This window comes from Petaurus breviceps, unplaced genomic scaffold, assembly GCF_028583685.1.
Source record: "Petaurus breviceps papuanus isolate PSGF00001 unplaced genomic scaffold, PetGlider_PUasm1.0 76, whole genome shotgun sequence".
Classification (NCBI taxonomy): Eukaryota; Metazoa; Chordata; class Mammalia; order Diprotodontia; family Petauridae; genus Petaurus; species Petaurus breviceps.
The window spans coordinates 10,130,916-10,155,135 of record NW_027186473.1 but is presented as its reverse complement, the minus strand read 5'-3'; the positions used below and the strand labels follow the sequence as shown (position 1 = coordinate 10,155,135).

The 24,220-nt window shown below is 38.5% G+C and overlaps 2 protein-coding genes and 2 non-coding genes across 4 annotated transcripts in view; all 4 read right to left on the bottom strand.

Annotated features, from left to right (window-relative positions):
- Positions 1-24,220, bottom strand: part of RASL11B (RAS like family 11 member B) — a 134,541-nt gene that overhangs the window by 90,608 nt on the left and 19,713 nt on the right. The window lies entirely within an intron of this gene.
- On the bottom strand, positions 6,925-12,585 carry LOC138175000 (protein GVQW3-like). The gene is made up of 3 exons (XM_069105223.1): positions 12,441-12,585; positions 11,513-11,664; positions 6,925-10,594 (listed from the first exon to the last, which is right to left on the bottom strand). The coding sequence occupies exon 3, from the start codon at positions 10,369-10,371 to the stop codon at positions 9,937-9,939; it is 435 nt and encodes a 144-aa protein (XP_068961324.1). The 5' UTR covers positions 10,372-10,594; positions 11,513-11,664; positions 12,441-12,585; the 3' UTR covers positions 6,925-9,936.
- On the bottom strand, positions 11,023-11,143 carry LOC138175225 (small nucleolar RNA SNORA26). Its single transcript, XR_011171943.1, has one exon. It is a non-coding gene; the product is annotated as a small nucleolar RNA SNORA26 (small nucleolar RNA).
- On the bottom strand, positions 11,761-11,881 carry LOC138175226 (small nucleolar RNA SNORA26). Its single transcript, XR_011171944.1, has one exon. It is a non-coding gene; the product is annotated as a small nucleolar RNA SNORA26 (small nucleolar RNA).

Below are 24,220 nucleotides of genomic sequence, written 5' to 3'. Positions count from 1 at the left end.
CAAAGTGCTAATGATAATGCTTGCCTAATGGTGTACTATTACACCCAACCCATAATCTATGTACACCTATGCTTGGGAATCATCTACATAGAGGTGATAATTGACACTCAGGGATCTGGGAGGATCACCAAATATTAGATTCCATTGAGATCAGATAAGAGGGCCCATGATAGGCAATTGGATGACATTCACACTTATGGGGCAGGAAATTAATGTCAATTACAGCAAATGAGATTCAAAAGTAGCATTCAAGCCATCAAAGAACAAAGAGAGAGCAGTGCCATGGTAGCCAAGTGAGAAGAAATTATCCAGGAGGAGGTCAAAATTATCTGGGAGGTAAAAAAGAATGAAGACTGAGGAAAAGGTCAGTAGATTTAGCAGTTAAGAGATTGTTGGTAGTCTTTGGGAGAAGTTTAGTAGAGTGGTAGAGTTAGATGCCAGAAGTTGTTGAAAAAAGTCCAAAAGTAGTATCAGAAAATGTGGAAAACACTTTGGGAGTGCTGGACAGTGGAAAGCCAAAAGAGAAACAGAACAATAGCTTGAGAGGATGGCAGGGTCAAATAAATGGTGTGTGTGTGTGTGTGTGTGTGTGTGTGTGTGTGTGTGTGTGGTGTGTGTGTGTGTGTGACAGGATGAGGAAGGCTTGTTCATATATGTAGTCACCTGGAAAAGAACCAGTAGGTTTACCGGGTATTCATAGAAGGCTAACCCCATCTTGCCACTAACACCTCCATCCCTAGCTCCCTGGTATCTGGAGAGAAAATCTGTATAAGTCAATGCTACTACCATCACACCAGTGTATCACAGGACCTTCAAGAATGGGACCCTCAATTGGTTCTTCTACTCTATGACTCTCCTAATCTGTGCAAATTTTGATATCTCAAGTTCTATGGACCAAGTCCCTGATCAAATAATCTAGAAGCAGTGATTACATAGGAGTCAAGTAAAAAAAAAATGCTGTTTAGTTTGTTGCCTATACTCATGGCTTCCGCCCTCACTCATTCTTTTCCCCTGGTCTGGTTCATTCTGGTCTGATCCCCAGAAATGCTTTCAGGGTAGGCTTTATTGAAACATAGAAACTCATACTTCCAGCACTCAGTTTATAAGTCTGACACTTCAAAGGTCCTATGTCCCCAAGCATGTTCTGTAATCCAACACCTGTGCTGATCTTGCCACTCCTTTCTCTTCATGAGGGGATTATTCTTATCCATTGACAAAAGAATGTGTATTTAGGCATTTCCATCATGCCTAAAGAACATGTCCCTAAATTTGGAACTTGAAAATATTGAGAGGGGAAGCTAGGTGGCACAGTGAACAAAGTAGCAGCCCTGGAGTCAGGAGGACCTGAGTTAAAATCTGACTTCAGACACTTAACACTTACTAGCCATGTAACCTTGGCCAAGTCACTTAATCCCAATTGCCTTGCTTTCCTCCCTCCAAAAAAAAAGCAAAAAAAAATTTTTGAGTTTTTTGTCTGTTTGGAGAAGAAATTTTATGGGGAAAGGGGCTGTTGTAGATGTTGGTGCTGGTGGTGAAGAATTGTTAGACTATTCTGTATATCCCCTGAGTAATGCTACTGATAGAAAGTATGCAATAGGCTTCCAACCCCATAGGAGATTAGTCTGAAAGCCCTTGAAATCATCCTCAGAATGTTTGTGCATGACCTCATGTGGACTGGCATTAAAGCTTTATACTAAATTAGTCACAGGCATGAACAAATTATTGGTAACAGGTAGACAAAGCATTAGCTGCTATTGACACAATCATTAACCAGAAATACTTTAATAGCAGAGCTGATTTTTTAAAAGCCCCCATTCTGCATCTATGCTGCTTTTGGTGTGTGTAGTCAGGGTGGGAGGGAGACAGAAAATATCTAAGATTTATAGATGCAGATGCCATTGTGGTTCTAACTACTGCTTCTGATGCTCTGCTCCTTATTCTGCCTGCTTTACAGAATATTTTAGTGATAACAGCAAACATGCCCTAATCACTTATTGCCTACTAGTAGCCTCCTCTGTTATTTCAAACCCTAAATCCTACGTAAGACCTACCGTGGTGATATAAACACTTTATGATAATAGAATTGGAAGAGACTTTATTGATCAACTAGTCCAACTCCTTTATTTTACAGACGAAACTGAGTCTCAAAAAGATTAAGTGACTTCCCCAATGTCACACAGTTAATTTGTGACTTTGAGGGCAGAGATTATGGTTTAGTTGTCTTTTATCCTTCTTACCAGATATCACAGTGCATTACATAAAGTTAGTGCTAAGTTTATTGAATGAATAAATAAAAGTTTAAGTCCCACCTACTGGAAAGGATGGAGGATAGGAATTGGTACTAGAGGTGATTTCATTGGTATGGGGAATCCCAGATATGGAAACTATACAAATACAAGTTGGTACCTTCTCTGAAACTCAGTCTTAGAGAATTGCCTAGGACAGTGAGAGGTTAAGATTTGCCTCGGATCACAGAATCAGTATATTTCAGAGGTAGGAGTCAAATTCAGGTTTCCTGACTAAATCCACCTCTCTATTGGCATGCTACACTGTGTCTTATCTCTGCTAATATTCCAACAAATAAAAGGCACTGTGGTGTGTCAGGGACAAGCCTAGAATGGGGCTAAGGAGATCTGAATTGTGGCCCAAATTCTGTCACTAACCAGCCATGTGATTCTGAGGACCACCCACTTTCCTCATCTGTAAAATGAGAGGTTGGAACTGGATGACCTTCCACAGCAACTTTTAGTTCTAGAATTCTATTTCTATGAAACGTGATCTTCATTGCCCATGTTCAGATCTTGGAAACATAACTATTCTACCAAAGAATCCACTCTGTTGTTAACATTATTCGGTCTGTACTGATTGATCAGTGGTCAAAAACTGTTTGATGCCCATAAAGTCCATGGAAGCTAATGAAGGAAGCAGCAGAAGGTACTTTGTAGCTGATAGGCATGAACAAGGCCATTACCAGATAGGGTTTAAAACTGATGTCAGTTTTAAGTATGATTGAATTTGTGTTCTGTATCCATAGTACAAGTGTCTAGCTCATAGTAGTAACATAATATTTATTGATTAATCCATACTATGGGTATGGAGTGGGGTGGGGTGTGACCCTCTAGGTTATCAAGTGCAACCCTTTACTGAATCCAAACTTAATAGCCCTTAATAAAAGGATTTGTTCTGCAAAATTTGGACTTAGTCAAAAGGCCACACCCAAGCACCTAGAAGACCTCATGTGGTTTCAAGACCCCAGGTTCCCCACCCCTGGTCCACAGACTCATTGATTTAGAAGGGATCTCTCAGGCTATCTAGTCCAACCTCTTTATTTTACAAATGAGCAAAGTAAGACCTGGGGAGGTTTACTGTCACACAAGTAATAAGCATCAAATGTAGGATTTGAACCCAGATCCTCTAACACCAGTGCTAATACTCAATTGTATGAGATTGATTGCTTGCCCGGCTTGAGCATCTTCTTTCTCCCAGAAACAAACTTTTTAAGCCTGAAATTCATCCACCGCTTCTTGTCAACACTTCCCTTAAAACCTTGTGGTGAATTTCTGGATTTGATTCTATCCCTTATCTCTGGCTTTCTCAAACTCATTGATCTGTTCACCTGATTCCTAGTAGTTGCTTGCTTTATTGTGTTCTTGGCCTCTATCTGCACTTGAGAGAAATGATTATTAAATAATTGTTAATATTGGGGAGACACAGGATTTATCTCTTGCTGAAACCTTATTCTCTACTAAGCCAAGCCGGAATTTGAAAGACATCACTGATGAGATTGGATTAATTTTCTCCCCAACCCTGTTTTAGACCCCATCCAGGTGAGGAAGCCCCAGGAGTTCTACTCAGGTTTTGGGTGGGAATAAATTCTGATTAGACTTGTCATAGGCTGGGGGTGATTTGGAAATAAATTATCTAATCAAAGTCACATACCCCAGTCCCTCATTAGAACGGGTCTAACTCTCATTATAATATGCATTCTCTGTCATTACTTGTTAACCAATCAGAGATTACTACCCTCAGACATACCCAGTCTTCCAAGGGCATATACTTGCTGAGTGGGTTCCTGGGATTCAAGAGTGTCACTGACCCCTCTTATTTATTTTTGTTAACATGATTAATAAAATAATTGCCCAGAAGTTATGTTTCTCAAACTTTTTAAACATCGCACACTGAAAATTTCCTTTCCTATTATCCAAGAGAGGGAGATTTCAGTTAGCACTAGGGAACTAATCTAATATTCTACTTTCACTGTGTACTGCCCAAGGGCAAACCCTGTGGTCTAGTATAGTCCCATACATAATCGGAATGATGTTAACCTTCACTCAGTATTGTTATTGCCTTTGTCAATGGAGTCAGTCAACCCCCAAGTTATCTTTGGTTATAGGATAGATATCAGGTTATAGGCAAACCTGAAGCAGGTAGTCACTAACTTCTTTGCTGAATTTAAAGTTTAAATGTACATGGAGTCATATGCCATTATGCTAGTTCAATTTTGTCAGTTTCTTCTAGTGACCTGGCTCATATTTCTGATATACAGGAAAAAAATCTGATCAGAATATAGGCTTTCACTTTTTAATGCCATGTTTTAACAGTTCAAACTTCGGAGGAGGCTAGGTAGCACAGTGAATAGAGCACCAGCCCTGGAGTCAGGAGGACCTGAGTTCAAATCTGACCTCAGATACTTGACACACTTAGTAGCCGTGTGACTTTGGGCAAGTCACTTAACCCTAACTGCCCTCTGAAAAAGCAAAAAAAAAAAAGTTGAAAGTTCTGTTCATCATTCAGGTTTATATTCCATTTAGAAACTGAAATTTTAAAGAGAAGCAGTTAATCACTCAATGCTTTATTTTTTAAAAATTTTAGTCTATTATTAGCTTAATAAGAAAACTGACTTTCCACCACTAAAAATAGAGCAATTAAAAAATATCCTGACACTTTCAAAGCAAATGAGAGGTCAAAAACACTGTCTGCATTTTGCAGATAGGAAAAAAAAAACCATCTGATTGTCATGCTCTGAGTATAAAAGCAGTCAGTGGCAAAGCTAGAAATAGAAATCCAAACAATTTATGCTTCTTTTCTGATTCTGAACAGAGCTCAGTGTTGGTGGCCTGTTAAAATAATGCTGCAAGAAAAACTGATTGACTCACTCATCCAATTATAGAAGTTACTTGCTAGCATACAATTAGCTTTTAAGTTATAGCCTTAATTAACTGCCTTATTGACTTTCCTAATATAATTTAAATAGTAATCTCATCCATAAAATAAAAACCAAACCTCAAACTGAAGCCAGTCAGCTTACTACTTTGGTTACAAATGTTAGGTACAGAATAGGTGACTTTTGAAATCCCAGTCTGAAGAGACAGGCAAAAGACTAGAAAGATATCTGTACTTCAGTCTGAGGAACAGCAGAGGACAAAAGTGGTAGGTTTTTAAGCCTTAGTGGTGGTTATGAATCTCTTCTGAGGGAAGACATAGGTGGCCATTCGCCAGCCTGACATAAACACAAGAGGTCTGTCTTCTTTCTGGCATGTCTCTTGTGGCAAGAGGAATGATAGCTAACATATATAGCACCTACTCTGTGAAAGGACTATGCTTAATCACTTTACAAACATCTCATTTGATCCTCACAACCCTGGGAGGTAGGTGGCATTATGCCCATTTACAGGAAATGTAGGCAGAGGTTTAATGACTTGTTCAAGGTCACACAACTGACCTAGCACTCTATCCATTGTGCCACTGTGAGCTTGGAAGTTTTGGCACAGCAAAAAATGACTATCATCTTCACATATACGAATTGCATTTTAAAGGAGACTGTAGAATTGCAATTCCCCAAATGGGATGAGCTATTTCTGCATGTTGCACTAACATTAGCCATTTCATTTGTCTAAGCTGCTAGAAGGGGATTGTTGCTCATTCATGGGTGGGAACTTCTCAGGTCCCTTCAAATTGTACAAATACCACAAGGCCTAACAAACACTAAAATCAAAGTCCTATTGATATTCCTGGTCAACCTCAGACATTGTATTCAAACCACCAAATTTCTTGAGTTTATGCCATGGTTCTTCCATGGGCTTTGATCACTGCAAATGTTTGATTCAGTTCCAGATTACTAAGAGTTTTATTGCAACCTATTTTCCATGAAATGGGTCTTTCAAACATACAAAAATTTCTCTTCATTGTTCCTTAGTTCCTAGGTCTTTAACCTTTTCTGAGTAATGGCCTTTGGTAGTGAGTGAAACCTCAGAATGTTTCTAGAGAGATTGAAACCAATTATAAAGACTGAATCTTTTCCTATCAAGTTGCAGAATCCCCCAAATCTTACAACTATTCTTAACACTTTTTCCCTCTCCTTTGGAGGGAACAGCTACCTTCTGAGGGTGGTGAGATGTGTCCTATATTCTGTATAATCTTTACCTGAACCACACATTCATGAATGATCACGGACAAGCTATTTCTTTTCTTTATAAGCAAAACATACTGTGGAAAGTTGAACTCCTTCATTCCTACTGTAGCAATGCTTTCTTCACCCCTAATCTGTGCCATTCAGTAAAATGGAGAGTCCAAAGGTCATTAAAACTTCCATTTTGAAAAAAAAAAAAGCTTAGATATTAATTCACTAGTTATTGAAAAAACATTTAGAACCCCAAGCTCCCAGCCTCTAGAACAACCCTTCTATACTTAACCTGAAAGTAGTTTCTCTTCATTTGCTAGCACTGAATCTGAAAGTGAAGAAGACCTGGCATTAAATCCAGCCTCATACTTATTAGAGTGACCCCAGCCAAGGCATTTAAGTTGTTTCAGCTGAAGTTAGGATAATAGTACCTACTTCTCAGTTTTGTGGCAAGGATTAAATGACATATTTGTAAAACACTTTGGAGGAAAATGTGTGAATTACCAAATATCACCAAAAATAACTTTAGTCTTTTATACAAGGTTTATTTTTATTTCATTACAATTAAACACAACTTCAGGGTTTCCATGCTCTCTCCTTCCCAAAAGGTGAATTTTAGGAGCTACAAAAAATCACTAGCATCATTTGTAAGAAAACATGAAAAAAAAAAGCTCAAATTATGACAAAGTGCAAAACTTAATGTAAATTAGTTCCTAAACATATAAACTCAATAATGATGTTTCCATGAATTTAATGAATATTTAATAGATTTAGAATATGACAAATGTACTAGTACTAAGTAAAAAGCCTCTGAATGAATAAACAAAACTAAAACAAGCTAAGGAAAAGTCTGTGCAAGTAAAAAAAAAGTCTTACTAGATTGCTGTTTATAAGACACTAGTGCTAATAATTGCCATTTATCCTGCTAGAGCTTAATAATGAAATGGACACTACTTTGTATAAAACAGTAAAAGTTTTAGGGACATATTGCCATACTCATCCCTCGAATGATCAGAATACTTACAGTACAGTTTTACAGTAGTTATCTCCAACAACTTTATAACAGTAAGCATTTCAAGCCTCTAATTATTCTGATGTAATTTTCCTTTATTTGACAATACAGTCATCCTTAAGATACAAAGGATGGCCCAGTGCCTTGGACACAGTAAACACCACTTTTAAAATGGAATAATTTACTCATAGTAAATTACACAATATCAAGATTTGAACTCATTTGCTATTACTTTTCATGCCAACTTATATTTAAATTAGTAAGCTGTGTAAGCTCAAATTTTTATATTACATTTAATAGGCCTGACATAAAAAAGCACAAACCTCAAGTGAAGGCACCATGAATATGTCATAAATAGGGCTAGTCATATCTGCAAATTATTAAAGTATTGAAAAAAGGTTAATACTGAGTATTCATTATACACATTATGAGTAATTATTACATCTCTGACAGCTATCATTTAGAATGGCTATGATCTAACAGAACATACATACAGACATGCATACACCTATAGTCACAGACATTTGTTTGCAAAGGCAATACTAAGGAGAAACTGTGACTGGGTAAGAAAAAGGGGATAGTTTGTTCAGGATGCATAGTTAAGTCTAGAGGTCAGACAGGGATAGCACTCCTTATTTTAATAGCTTTGTTAGCAACAGCCAAGACAGAAAAACATTTACTCTTATCCCGTCTTTACCAAAAGAACATAAAGTTATAATGGGAAAATGCAGGATACAAAAAAGGCTACTAAAGTACAGATATTTTATGGTTTAAATGAAGGCAATTAACTAGATGCAAGAGGGTAACAGAGAGGAAAAGAGATGTCAGAAGTGTAAGGAGACCAAGAGGTTAGCAGTAGAGTAAAATGAGAGCATAGAAAACTTTATTGTTATTAACAATATTCTTTAACAAAATCAATCTACATTAAGTCTCAAATTTTGAAAAATCAGTATAACATAGTATTGCACATTATATCAGGAAGGGAAGATATGACTGGACTAAGATCTAGCAATGATATACACTAAATATGTAGATATAAACTCGTGACAATTTCAAATAGCAGTTTGTGGTTTCTTCGAAATCCAGCTATTACTTTTGTATATTTTATATACTTGCTAACCAAAACAAGTTCTAACTAAAATATAATTGGAATCAATTATTTTTATTAGTGCCTACTGTTTTGGGTTGTAGGCTTTCTTGTTATCTTTCCTAGATTTTAATTTTTTAAAATCATGCCTTCCACATAAACCTTGTCTACTTTGCTGTCCTCCAATTTGTTAGTTATGGAACTTCAATCCCTAATAGACCAAATATAATTCTACAACACTCCCTAGATACTCTGCTGATCTATTAGTGAAGCTCAAGGGAGGCCATTATCTAATGCATTGGTCTTATGTAAGTCATGAACCTTTTCAGTGTAAGCATTTACCTGAAGAATAAAACAGAAACTAATTCTTTGATAATTCCCAGTTTTCCCTGCTCAGCTACTATATAAGTTTGATTACAAGTCATTTGGCCTCTTCATATGAAATATTTCCAACACTTTAGAACAGTAATCCATACCACTGAGAAACTGAGTACTCTTCCCCTACATTCCCTTTCAGATTTGCTGGTTGCTCCAAATGAACTTGACATTTAACAATTATTAAAATGTTATTCAATTTCTATGGTTTATAGTAATTTAATGACAAAGTTTCTGCTCAACTGATACTAATACACTAATTTATTCAACCAAATAGAGAACTCTGAAAAAGTTTAGATCTTATGCCATCCGTGACAGAGTTCAAAGTATTAGTTGCCAATTAATGCTGAATTAATCTTCCCACTAAATAAATTTATTTCCCTAATGAAAGGATATCAGAAAAGATTTTAGATTCAAGTAACTTAGGGAAACTTCAGTAGTTAAACCTGAAATTCATATAATCAAAGGTATACTAGTTAATTTAAAATAAAATTACAAATCAGTTCTTTTTTTTAGCCAACGCCTTTTTCTACTTTTTGAATAGTATACTTATCAAAAAAATACTTTTTCCATGGTATTCTACTCTTGCTGATTTGCCTGAATCACTGTCCTGTTTTAAGCTGAGCCTTCATTCCTTCTCGGCAAACAGCATTTTCTTTAGATAGATAAGACTGACCTAGCCAGTCAGCTCTCCTCCTAGTCTTATGTTTTAAAGATGTATAGCACAAGTCCTGGTTCACCCTTGAACTACATCAGCTACCCACCTTTCAGACATTATTGGCTAAACCTTAGCAAATAAGACAAAACCATTCTATGCATAAAAATAAATACCTAGTTCTTCCACTATGATAAACTAGCAGGTGCCAACTCCATTATATCATCACTGCTTTCATCTTTCATTTATACCTTCTTCCCATTTTCTACCAAGAATACCTAATGAAAATGTTTGAAGTTGGTCAAGCTTATTTTAGGTTAATTTTCTATAGCAATAAAACAACAGAATAAAGCAAAAATCTCTGAAAGTTAATCCTACAAACTCCAAAGAAAGATTGTTATACTCTTCTACTTTAGTTCTCCCTCACTAGCATTATCTCCTGAAACTGTACAAGGCACAATCTTCCCAGAAACTTTTCTCATATTCAAATTCTCCTTCAAAATAAGTCTAACTGTCTCTTTATCTAAAGATAACTTTTCAGCCATCATTCTCACAGTTAATCGGCTATTTGTATGAACCAAATTTCTGACCTTTTCAACATTTTCACTGGTCCTGTGGGTGATTGGGCGCCCACTCCGTGCATCATCATGAACATCATCCCTACCTTCCTTAAACCTTTTGTGCCAGTCAAAAACTCTCGCTCTTGACATCATTTCATCCCCATAAGCTTCTTTTAACATTTCAAGGGTCTCACTGGCAGATTTGTTTAGTTTTACACAAAGTTTGATATGAATTCTTTGTTCTAAGTAACGGTCACTCATTTTTACACCAACAGGAAGCATGCTTTTCTACACTCTATAACTACATTACTGATTCAGGGACCATGAAAATATTTTTTCCTGCAAAGTGAATCATGTTCCACTAGGGCCACTTCTCTGCTTCCACAAGTCAGACAATAAAAACTAGTCTCATGTAATGGTCACACCTTGTGAATTATACAGCAGTGGATTAAAGTTTTTTGGAGGTGTCTCAGAATCAGATCATCCCAGCTTGTATTTTTCCTACCTAAAAAAAAGGGAGAAAAAAGGTATTCAGTACTGTAGATCCTGAGGCAACAAGTTCTACAACATTAATATTCTCTATTTGTAGCTCATAATAAATTGCTTAGTTTCCATAAAAGAAGTGATATATTTCCCAATGCTTCTCGATGGTGCATTGTTAATGAGAATGTGTCTAATGACCTATCAGATTTTTTCTTCATCCACTGAATATACCTCACTTAACTACAGTGCTTTTCAGTTATGGCATTAAACTAACTAAAGATAACTTTAACATTAATTTGACATTTTGAGTGAGAAAGAATTAAAAAATTTACTTACAAAGATCTGCAAAGTTAAAAAAAAAATCAAAGAATTGGGCAAGTCACAACCCCAATTGCCCTCCGAAAAAAGAAAAAAAAAATCACAAAGAAACCCTTAAACCCACCAATATTCAGTTGTAACTCCAGACAGGATCCAAAGAGCTTTAAATCTCAGGTTTGGGTTTAATGGAGAATTAGTATACCCTTCTTTCTGGGTTAGCCTCTTTAAAGCACCATCTGCCTTAACAGGACACATAGAAGGGATATTTTTCATATTTACTATTCCCTCCCTCACATTTCACTGTTTCTTAATTTTCAATGGGAATTTAACCTAATTGCTAATAATTATGATTTACAGGGTGTGTGGGGGGATGATTTTGTGCTTCATCACAAATTCCTGAAAATACTGTTTTAGAGCAAGGGGCACATTCACAAAAACAGAACATGGTCCTATTTTTTTTTTCAATGTCATTATAAAATGACTACTTATCAAGGGCAGGAAAAATAGAAAAGCTGATCTTTTAAGATTAAAGCAAATGTATCCCTTCAGGGAACATATACATATGTGGTAACATAAGATACTCCTTTAAGAAGTTTAATATTAGTGATACAAATCTTACTACCTGATACTGAAAAATCATGTATTAGCTCTCAATTTTCCAAGGCCTTCCAAAACCTCAGCGCCTGCCTGTTCCTATGGCAAATGGGTTTTAACAGTTCACATCTTCCAAGCAGTAACAAACAATGTAGCCAGGGCGGCCCTTCCACCAAGCACCTAGAAAGACAAATTCAAGTGTTACAACTTAAAGCAGAACAGGGTAACACCCGAGAGGCTGAGCCCCTGGGGCTGCCAGCAGAACTAAGTGGCTGGGATTGTCTCTCACGACAGGATCCGGGACAGATGGTGGAGTGTCTGTCCCGGGTTTGAGAGAGAAGCGTGCTTTACCCCTCTGTTCTGGCCACGTGAAGCACCATTAGCTCTAGGTGGGCAAAGCTGAAGGGGACTCGGCCACATGGGGCACCGCGGAAAGAGACGCAGACGTAATGGAGGCCTGGTCCCGGTCCGGGTCCGCAGAGGCCTGCGGGTCTGTAAAGCCCGCACCACCCACGTCTACCCAACTGTCCCCCACCCCCGTGTTGGCACTGCGGGGCCGGCCCACCCGAGACGCAAGCCCCTGCGCAGCCCGCCTGCCTTTAGGCTCCTTGGATCCCGGCTCTGGCCTGGACATGCATCTCGGGACTGGGTCCTGGAGTAGTACCCAGGGGAGGAACTAACAGCATGAACAGAAAGATACTTCCCCCATCCCCGGAGGCTCAAGTTCCCTTTCACGCTTGAGTACCCGGCCCGTCCGGGACCGCCCGCATGCCCAAGAAGGTCGGACCCGGACCCGCTGCCTCCGACGCGCACCCCACCCAACCTCCGGCTCTTCCACCACCCGTCTCCAACACCAAGCTCCGGGCATGGTCAAGACTCAACGGGCTGCGGCCGAGGTCGCGTGGGGAAAAAAGTGGGCGGCAGTGACAGGGGGAAGGCCAAAGAGGCCTGGCTACCTTTGGCCCTGTAGGCCGCCTGCATCCTGCACCTTCGCCGCCGTGAAGAAGAGAGAAAGGTGAGTCAGTGGCCGGATTTTAACAAAGGCCTATACGCTCGCGAGAGCCCGGCCCGCGGGTGCCCGCGGGAAGGGTGGGCCCACCAATCATTGAGAAAGTAAGGTCTGGGGAGGAGGGAGCGGAGCGGCTGAGTACTTACTATTGGCCAAAAGCAGGAGGAGCATGTGACCTCCATTCTGAATTTTTTTCCTTCACCTTCCTCCTCCCGTCGTTCCACCCCCACCCCCACCCCCACCCCACACCCCACTTCCCCAAATGCAGGAACCGGTGATAGGGATATGTCCACACTGCCAAAGCTGCTGCTACTACCCCTATTTAGGCAGCTCCCTTCCCTCTCCAGATTCTGAAATGTACCGTGATCATCTTCCAGCACGTACCTCCTTACCTTCCCTAAATAGCACTGGTGTAAATCAGGTGCATTTCCACAAGGCCCCTACACCTGCCCCTAAGGATAACAGTGTGAGGAGAGCGAAAATCAGATCTCTTCTGCTCTTTGCACCCCAACCTTCCCTCTCTGCCCCCCCCGCCCCGCCCCCCACAGAGGTCTCTAAACATCACTGCAAAATGTAGGTCATGTTCATTCTTGAGATCTGTATTCCTAGCATATTAGTATTCCTTGTAAACTCTTAGTCATAGGATCATGGATCTCCAACTGAAAAGGACCTCAGAGGCCAACTAATCTAATGCCCTCGTTTTACAGGTGAGAAAACTGAGACAGAGAGGTGTTGGGGATGCAAAGAAAGATTAGAATTTTTTAAAGTTGCTGTCTTCAAGGAGGTCACAATCTAACTGGGGAAATAGTATGTAATTACATATGTATGTGTATATGTCTATATGAGCTTGGGGACAGAAGGTGGAGTTTTAGCAGACACTCGTCCAAGGAGACAGTGACAGAACTGAGATTGGAACTCAGGCTATTTGATTCCAGAGACGGTATTCTCTCCCCCCCTCCCCCCCACTACACTATGATGCCTTTCAATGTGATGAGTTCATTTTTGGACAAATCAAATTAAAGTGCAATAAGACATCCAGATGGAAATTTCTAGCCACCAAATCCAACACTTCCCACTTCATGTGTTGACATATCAAGGAAGCCAAGTATAGTGTCTAGAAGTAAGAATGTAAACAATGTCAAATATTACTGAAAGGTTTATAGGATAAGCATGAGAAAAGACCATTGGATTTGGCAAATCAAAAGTCATGGTTGAGCTTGGACAAAGTAGTTTCAGGAAGTGTGAAAGTGACTGAGCAGTGGGGAAGCAGAGGAGCAGAGACTTTCTAGAAAGTCAGCAATGAAGGGACAAGAAGATAGCAGGAAATAGGGGAGAATTTTTAGGTGAATTTTTTTAGGGATGGTGGAGTAAATTGTATCTGAGGAGGTAAAAGAGAAGGAAAGATTGGAGGTAAGAAAGAGGGAAAGAAAGGTGGAGTGAAGTCTTAGAAGAGACCTGAGGGGATATGAGCCAGGAAAAAAATAGAAGAGTGAGCCTTGAAAAGAAAGCAGATTATATTATCCCCTGAGATAAGGATTGAGTGATGTGCTTATTCTGTTATTTGTCCTTTGTTCTAGAAGTGGACTAATGACACCCAGAGGGTGGTGTCTTGACTTGAAACTGAATTGGATTTAAGTGAAGCAGAGCAGTGAAAAATTTTCAGCCTCCTTCCTCTGGGGTCATCTGAGTCCAGTAGCAAGACACAGGTCAGAATGATTGGAGATGAGCCCAGATGCAGTGGGAGACCTTAGCCTTTTTAAGCTCAGGTCTTTCCCAGGTCTCAGTTTTTGAGGCGGCACCACTCAGTCATTTAAGGCTAGGTAAGAAATGAGGCTAAATATGGTCTAATTTGGTACTCCTCCCCCCCCCCCAAAAAAAATCAAACTGGAATGGGAAGACTCTTAGGGTTTCTGGTCTGAACAGAAACAGTTGCTACTTACATAGACACACAGAGCCATCAAGACCCAAACAATGACCAAGTAGGTCTTGAGCTGGGACCTATTATTGGCCAATCACTGAGGCAAGGTCCAGTAATTCCATTTGAATCCCAGTGGCCTTTATCAAAGCCTAGCTTTCCAGAGCTCAATTTCAAGAAATCATAAATGAAACTACATGGGACAAAAGAGTTAATTGTCCTAGTTTTTTTTTTTGTTTAAATAATAGAATACATAATTAGGAAGAGAAGAAAAAAAACAAATCTAGCCCCCAGACCCCAAGATATCTTGTAAGGTTTCAGCAATGAAAATTTATATTCCTTTGAGCAGAGTATTCACCTTAAGGGTATGATTTCCCATGTGGACAGAGGGAGAGGAAGGAAGGAAGGAAGGAAGGAAGGAAGGAAGGAAGGAAGGAACTCACTCCCAAGGGAGGGGGGGAGGGAGGGAGGGAGCATTACCCAACTGGAAATGGCCAGTTTTGGTTCTCCTGCAAGGCAGCTACTACTGCTCACAGATTGTTATTTGTCCTTCCTTCTCGAAGAGGACCCAAAATACCAGAAGGGTGATGTCTTAACTTGAAGGTGAATTGGTTTGTGAGGCAGGGCTGTGCAAACTCATAAGCCTCACTCTCTCCTCCAAAGTCATCTGAATCATCTTACACTAGTGCTTTCTCAGGGACCAATTCTACCATCTGAGGACAATAATGAGAAGCCCTATCAAATGTAGGATGTCTGATTGCTATGTTTCTAAGACCCTAATCTTTTCTCCATGGGTAAAGGGATGTATGAGTAGAAGATAGCAAAAAACAAATAAACAAATCCAGTTAATTGGAAAGGGCATTGGAGAGGAAGGAGGGAAAGTGAAAGGAAAGAAAGAGAAGAATGAGGATAAAAGAGAAGGCAGTTGGGGCACAAAGAGACATGAGCTTAGGAGCAGTAAGAGTGTAAGTGAGCTGTAACATATTCATTAAGAGTAAAAACAAAAACCTTAGAAAACTGCTGAAGGGTCCATTTACTCAATAGAAGAGTATGGAAGCTTTGTCATTGGGTCCACTTCTGCGATGGAAATGGGAATCCATAATAGAATGAGTGGTGGCAATGAAAAAAAGAAAGTGGACCAATTCCTGACACAGTAGATGTCCCAGGATGCCGAAAGCATTCCAGATACATGTGCATTAGCACAAAAGTCCTGAGTTTCTCTCCCTGTTTCCCCTGACCCCACCATCCCAAAAGGATCAAGTAGGAAATAGGTAGTAAAGTACTACACAATGTAATCTTCAATAAATCTTAAATTGATTCTAAGATCCCTAGTCTATGAAACTTAGAAGTTTTAAATATGAATGATTTATGTATATGTCCAAATTGATTTTGTGAAATAATGATTTTGCCGTACCACTAAGGAACATTACTGGCCACTGCATGATCCTATTCACAAATAAGGGCTAAGATAACTGATAATTCAGTCTTTATCTTGCAAAAAATGTGCTCTATCCAACACCAGTGAGCACTCCAGGGCACACCAAACTCTCCATGACTCTTAGAGAGCTGACTACTTCTATCCCCTTCCTTCCTGTTGTGATTAATAGTACTTGTCTTAATGTCTCCTCCACCCTTGAGGGGAAATTCTTAACTCTTCCTCTTTACTATATTTTCATTCTGTCATATTGTATAATATTTATCACATAATCTTAATTTAGCTGTATACAGTTATTACCCATAAAAGCAAAAGGAATAAAATCAAATATGTTCAAAGATAAATTAGCATTTGGATTGCCGCTTTCTAGACCCAGGTACATTCGGCCAGTCTATGGGTATTGTTTAAACCTAGTCATTCCAGAGACACACTTTCAAACAATCAATATACATTTATTAAAGAACTACTGTGTGCCAGGCACTATGCTAAGTGCTTAGGAAACAAACAAAAATAAAAGATGGTCTCTGCCCTCAAGGAGCTTACAATCTAATAGGAGAGACAATATGCAAATATATACAAAACAAGCTGTATTCAGGATAAGTAGGAAATAACTAATTCACTAAATCAAAAAACATTTACTAAGGGCCTACTATGTACCAGGCACTGAATTAAGAGGGGTTGGAACTTACAGAAAGCCAGGGAGATTGGTAGAGTTGAGGAGGGGAAACATTCTTTTTGGGGGGACAAGGGGGACAGCTAAAGAAAATGCCTACAGCCAATGGATGGAAGATCTTGTTCCTGAAAAAGTAAGGAGGCCAGAGTTCACTGGAAAGAAGAGAGCATAGTTAGAAGTAAGACATAAAAAGATTGGGAAAGGAGTTGGGTGGAAGAAGGTTTTGAATGCCAAACAGAAAATTTTGTATTTGATCCTGGAGGTGACAGGGAGCCATTCATTGGAACTTAAAGAGTTGGAGAAGACATGATCAGAACTAAACTTTGGGAAAACTGCTCTAGTGGTTAAATAGATAGTAGAATGAAGTGGGGAAAGACTTGAGGCAGGCAGATTATTATAATAGTCCAGGTAGAACAAAGAAATTTGTGTTACCTCCCCAATAATAGGGAAAGTACGAAAGAGGTTTCGGAGTAAAGAGAATGGATTTCATTTTAGGTGTTGATTTTAAGATGTCTACTGGACATCCATTTTAATATGTTGAAAGGTAATTGGGGATATGAAAATGCACAGCATTCTCATCAGCAGCAGGTTTGGGGCAGTATAGATAGATTTAAGAATCATCAACATAAATATGGTAATTAAATCCATAGTATCTGATGAGATAACCACAGGAAGCAATCTAGGGAAAGCAGAGGGCCCAAGACAGGACCCTAATGGACTATGGCCAGAGGGCAAAATCTGGAAGAGGAGCTAGTGAAGGAGACAGAGAAGGAGCAGTCTGATAAATAGGAGAATCAGGAGAGAATGGTGTCCAGAAAAGGAGAAGACAGTAATCAACAGTGTCAGAGGCTGCAGAAGGGTGAAGAAGAATAAGGCTTGAAAAAAGGCCATTAGATTTGACAATTAAGAGATCATTAATGACTAGGAAGAAAGCAATTTCAGTTGAATGAAGTATCAAGGAGCAAGCATGATCACTAATGTCAAAGACTACAGAGAGGTCAAGAATGAGGATAGAAAAAAGACCATTAGATCGGGCAACTAAAGGATCATTAGTAACTTTATAGGAGCAGTTATAGTGGAAATGATGAGGTCAGAAGCCAAGTAAAGGGTTAAGAAAAGAGTGAGAGGAGAGAAAGTGGAGGCACCTATTTAGTAGATGGCCTTTTCAAGGAACTTACAGAGGGCAGAAGAGAGATGTGATCATAGAGTCAATGGAAGAATCTAGTGAAGGTATTTTTTCAGGAGAGGGTAGATATAGGTATGTTTGTAGTCAGTAAGAAATGAGCCAGTAGGGGCGGCTAGGTGGTGCAGTGAGTAAGAGTGCCGACCCTGGAGTTGGGAGGGCCTGGGATAGGTTCCAGCCTCAGATACTTAACACCCACATAAAAAAACCGGCCATATAACCGTGGGCAACTTAACCCCAATTGCTTTAAAAAAAAGAAAAAGAAAAGAAAAAGAAATGAGCCAGTAGAGAGAGAGAGATTGAAAATAAGTGAAAGAGTAGGGATGGCAGAGAGGGCAATCTGTTGGAGGAGACAGGATGCAATGGAATCACTTGAACAAGTAGAGGAGTTAACCTTGGTAGGAAGAAAGGCCACATCATCATAAGAGATAGGAGTGAAGCAGGAGAGAGTGGCTGGCAGAAGGCACCTGAATTTTTGGAGATGAAGAGAAAAGGAGCTTATGGCAAATGGTTTCAATTTTTTTCTATAAAATATCTGATATAGGTTATACACGTTCAGTCATGTAAAACATCTCCATATTAGTCATTTTGTACTTGAACAGCAACAAAAGAATGTAAGAAATTAAGAAAGTGAAAAATAGTATGCTCCAGCAGACAATATCAGGTTTTTTTTTCCTTTCAGGAAGGCAGAAAAAGGAGGAAGAAGGGATAGAATTTGGCACTCGAAACTTAAAAAAAGTTAAGAATTGTTTTATGTGTCAAACTCAAATTGAAATATGGGTCACTAAATTATGCATAAGGATTCCTGAGAACAGCATGTTGGCTTAGAAAACCACATATTTCTATATTCTATTGTATTTTTCTTTGTTTTGTTAATATACTTTCCCAAGTATATTTTAATCTGGTTCTGAGGCATTCTACCATGTGTTTGACACCTCTGTCCTAGAACACTTTGGGCCCTAGGCTGCTCTCCTGCCTCAATCTTTGGCTCTTTCTAAAAAAAAATTATTTATTGGTCTTTTAGGAGGGGGAAGGTAGGGCAATTGGGGTTAAGTGACTTGCCCACACAGCTAGTGAGTATTAAGTGTCTGAGGCTGAATTTGAACTCAGGTCCTTCTGACTCCAGGACCCATGATCTATTCACTGTGCCACCTAACTGCCCCAATCTTTGGCTCTTTTGATGGGAGTTTTGTGGGTAAACCCAGCTTTCCAAGTTTTATAAGCAAGATTGATTTGGCTCATAGAACTTTCCTGGAGATTGTTCTTTCTTCTTATCTTAGTGGAGCAGAGTGATGAAGGGATTACACTCTAGATTGCCGGGAGGTTTACTTAATTTCCAATTAAACATCACACTGAAACTATAGTAAATCAAACTTTTTCTTAGACATTTTGATGCATTTGGTTTTAGTCTGTTAAGGCAAATTTAAAACTAGCTCATAGCTTAAATTGAAATTGATGCCAAAAAATAACAGTTCAACTAAATTAATCTTTTTCTTTGAGATACTCAGAAAAATCATAAAAAGATAATTGAATGGTAACAGGTTGTTTTCTTTGACAAATATCTCATTTAAGTTCATCATAGAAGGGTGATTACATATTGCCCTATTTTATGTTTAGTCTATGTATAGAATTGAAGCAATAGCAAAGAAAAACATCAAAGATGGCTAGTGAGAAAAGACCACCTCTGATCTTCACTTCAAAGGAGTCCAAACAGTAAAAGGTGCACATATCAGTACATTTCAGATGAATGCCTTGCAGGCTTTTTTTCTTCTACTTGTCTATGCAAGTATTATGAGTATGTTTTCTAAAGAAAATTAAGACTTGTTAGGAGACCATATATTTTCCTTTAAATGCTGTGATGAAAAGTTAACAACACAAAAAGAAACAAAAACAAACATGACAATCCCTTGACAAATTCACACACACACTCACACAACCCAAAACATTTCATCTTCTTTCGAAACCAGGACACACATTAGGAAAGACTGATGGTAGCCAAATCAAACACATTTTCCCCTGGGGGCAGTTTAAGTGCTTAAGCCAACCAGGACAGACACACTAGAAGACCTTGCTAATCACCAAGGGAAAAGAAGGTGTTTTAAGGCTTACCCCCAAAGAATTGACTGACAAATATTTCATCGTTCTTTCTCTTTCCCTTCTACCATTAAAGCATACCCCATCTAAGATTGTCTTCTGTTCCCAGCTCCACCTTAACTTGTCTCCTGGTCTCAAGCTTCTTTTATCCTCTAGAGTACTTAGAGATGTTCTTAGGTGATTAAATCCATGTTTTATAGACTCAGACAGACCTGAAAGGAACTCTAAGGGTATTTTAGTCTAAATCCCCAGTGCAGTGGTCCTTTTACCCCAACATATTAATCTCCTAGTATTTCAATTGAAACTGATGCTGAAGGATGTTATTTCAGCTAAATATCAGCTAGATGTCAAAGAAATCTTTTTTCTCTATTATACTTAAGAATAGTATAAATGCATAATTGAGCAGCAGGAAACATTGTTATCCTTGACAAATTTCTCTGCATATAGGCACTACCAATCTCATTCTGTCCTAGCTTCCATTCTTTTTTAGTACCTATTCTCCACCTACTTATTCCAATTCCTTATTCTTTGCCTAAAAAGCCATTTGTGGGTCTTTCTAGCTACCTCAAAACAGTTTGTTTAAAAACTATGAACCCTTCCTATCAACCATGTGACTAGAACAAAGTGCAGTCCCCAGGAGGAGGTTAGGTTTGGGGGAGTTAAATCAAGAGAAATCAAGAGAAAGAGATGAACAGATGGGTATGGAATCTGGAAGGAGACATAGTCAAAGGAAGGGTCTTTGGAGGAGAGTGTCTCCTTAGGCATAGGGAAAAGGTCTGACATGGGGCAATGGAAAAAGTACTGAACATAAAATCTTAGGATCAGGTTTTGAATATGAGTTACATTGCTTTACATTTTTTGGCCTCACTTTTTTGATGCAGCTAGATGGCAGAATGAATGCAACACTGGCTTAGAGTCAGGAAGACCTGAATTCAAATATTACCTCAAACACCAACTTAGTGTCCCTGGACAAGTCACTTAACCTGTCTGCCTCAGTTTCCTCATCTGCAAAATAGCATGTACTCCCAGGTATGTTAGGAGGATAAACTGAGAGATTGTTCACAAAGTATTTTGCAAACTTTGAAAGTGCTATATACATGCTAGCTATTATATTCCTTTACTCTTACTTGAGAATAGTTTCCAATTTTCCAGTACTTTATGAATAGACAAAAGTAATCTGAAGTGTAGATTTATTTATCTCAAATAGAAATTGTTACCTTTATAAATGTAACACATGCAATAAAGCAGATGATAAAGTAGTTTAAAATAGACCGCATAATTCCTTCTGCACTAAATATGGCGAGTTTCTGGTTATAGTTAAATCTACTGGAAAGAATACTAGAGTGGGAATCCAAACAGTTTCTAATTTCAGCTTTGTTGATAAGTAGTAAATGAGTCAACTTGGATAGGTTAGGATAACTCACTAGTATTTAGAAATATTTTATTGATATCCTTTTTCTTAATATCATGTTATTTCTGAATATCTCTTTCCTCCTCTTCTAGCCAGAGAATTATCTCATATGTCAGAGAATAAAAAAAGAGGACAAAAAGCAGCTCAGCAAAAACAACCAATATATCAACCTTCTCTGACAGTATAGACAATGTTATATACTCATAGTCTCCATTTATTAAAGAAGGCAAGGAGGTACATATCTTAGCTCTTCTATTAATAAATCCCCTACAATTTATAAAAACATCAAGTATAACTAGGTTGGCTCCCAATAAAATACCCTTTTAAAGGAGGACACATTGCCTTCATCTAAGAATTAGCATGAATCTGAAGTGGAAAACTGGTTATTTTTAGACGTGCTATCCTTTCTTGGCTGAGATAGATAGGTCCTGGGAAGACTTGTATGAATTGATACAGACTTTTTCAAATAACTTTGGAAAAACTTAAGAACTCTGATCAATACAATGACCAACCAATATTCTAGAGGACTTACAATGGCACATGCTTCCCACCTCCTGACAGAGAGAGGTAACAGATTCAGATTGAGACATTTTTTTGGACATGGACAATAGGAAATTTGTTTTGCTTGATGATACATATTTGTAACCAAAAAAAAAGAAAGGAAAAGAAAAGAAAGAAAAGGAGGCAAGCCCATCCATCCTCTAGCAAGAGTAAGAGAGAGTAAGGAGAGCCTTAGAGACATATGTTACCTACAAAGTATTTAAAGAACCAGAGTTAGGCCTTAACAGTTGAGGTAGTTTCTGTGTGGGTAATTTACAAAAAAAAAAAGCCATACAGAAATCCCAGAAGTCTTATGATCTGCCCTAGAGGAAGGAACATACACATTAGTGAAATCAGAAATCTGTTCAAATATCAGAATATGAAAGCAATATATTAGAAGGCAATGTGTCATGTCACAAAGGTAAAAAAAAAATTCTAAATATAAGAAAATACTTTGGCCTATATTCAGCATAAGGACAGCCCTCTAAATAAGCTTTAGGAATATAGCAATTTCAAAAAATCAACTTCTGGGTTAATCACATTTTTGGTTAATATTAATATTAGGCACATTGTAGTGGGAATAAGTATGTTAATTTAGGATGAACAACTCCATTTTGTGACTAAGTAGTTTTCTATAATACGGCAAACAATTGAGTGGTATAGTTTGACAATGATGTTTATCCCCCAAATTTAGTAAAAACTACTAATAACATGTGGGTCTCTCACATTTGATAAACAACTGCTAATGATGCATTTTTATGTCCCCAGTCTTAGATGTAATTTCTAAACATTCTTAGCCAGGACCATAAAAACCTACCATAGGCACTGGCCATCAGTCTACTCCTGGATTATGACCATGATGGAATCCATCGTTATACTTGGAGATGTGACCTTCCCTTATTCACTAGAAAGCAGTACTATTTGATGGGATACTTGACAGAATGTCACCTTAGAGGGAGATACATGGCACAGGTTTTGCAGAGGGAACCTTGTCATGAGTACTGTTAAGAGACACACTTACCAGGACCTTTAGGATCAAGTTGGTGGTTTGTTCCTAGAGGGTTTGATGTTTGTATTATAAAACAGTCAATAAAGTTTAATTGTTTGTATTGATGAATATGTCTTATTAGTGTAATGTCAACTCTAATAAGCACATGTAATGGTAAGTCAGCTTTATCAATGCACTGTTCAAGTACATAAAAATGTATTTTGGACTCCAGCAAAGAATTATCATCTACAATTGTATCAGCAATGCCATATTCACAATGCCTATAGAGATTACAAATATGCTGATATAATTATCCATTACAAAATACGTCATGTTTGCCATATGAGGAAATAAACTAGAAAATTTATTAAGATACCAAAAGACTGAGTCCCAAAACCAGAAAGTGAAAGCCATCAGAGTAGTTATGATATTGGCACAGGTAGATAAAGTAGAAAGCACCCACATTTTCAAGCCTTTAAAACAGAACAGGCTACCTCAGGCAAAGGTCCTCCTCTCCCCACTCACAGCAACCACCCAGCGTCCTGGAAGCACGCTCCCAGCAGCTCCGGCCCCTGGCAGTCCTCAGCAGGAGTCCTTAGCAGAAAGTCCTTAGCAGTCCTAACTCAAAAAGGGCTTCGCGCTGCCACTGCCTCTGCTGCTGCCGCTTCCTCTTGCTCCGCCCCTTCCTGCTACATCAGCAAGTCCAACGGGGCATGGAAGATCTTTAAATCCCATAACCCTTACAACAATTTATGATGTCCTCATTCTTACAATAAGGCATTTTATTGATTCTTGTCCTAGCACATAAAAAAAATTTCTGATAATGAAAGATCTATTTGAAGGTGACAAAATTATTTAAAGTTGAAAATCTCATAATTTTAAGGGTGAACATTGTCACTTCCTTTTTCAGTTAGTATCATCACTTGAAAGATTTATCCATTTCTCATTTGCTTAAATACAGAAATCGGAAGTTTAAAACAGAGCAAGGGACCTACTAGCTGAGGTCTAAAAATTCTTCACTTCTAACCTTAAGTTTTTGTCATTGAACATCTATTAATAGAAATGTCTTTGAATGCCAGGTTGGTGGCTCATTAATCCTACCACCACAGGGAAAAAAGTTAAAAGCCTGGTCTACATGTTACAGATGGAAGGGGGAAAATGAGTCTCTTTGGCTCGAGGTAGAGTGGCTAAGTCAGTGGTTGAGCCAGAAACAGAATTTCAAGCAGTTTGTGTTCTTTTTCAGAGTTAGTACAGAGCCAAGTGAAGGAGGCCTCCTTTCATTTATGTTGAAGGAGAAGCTAATCTACATAAATCTCTCTGATAAAAGTTTAAGTCATTTTAAAGTTACAATTAGCTAACCTATGCTGATTCTTTTTAAATGACTGACAAATGTTGTGGGTTTATGATTATTTGCTTCATGTAATTGTTTTAGATAAATAAAAAGATATTTCAACAATCCAACCTTATCAATTCTGACCATTCAGCAAA

Coding starts and splice junctions, on each gene's coding strand:
- LOC138175000 (XM_069105223.1), bottom strand. CDS start 10,371: ATGCTTCCTGTTGGTGTAAAAATGAGTGACCGTTACTTAGAACAAAGA.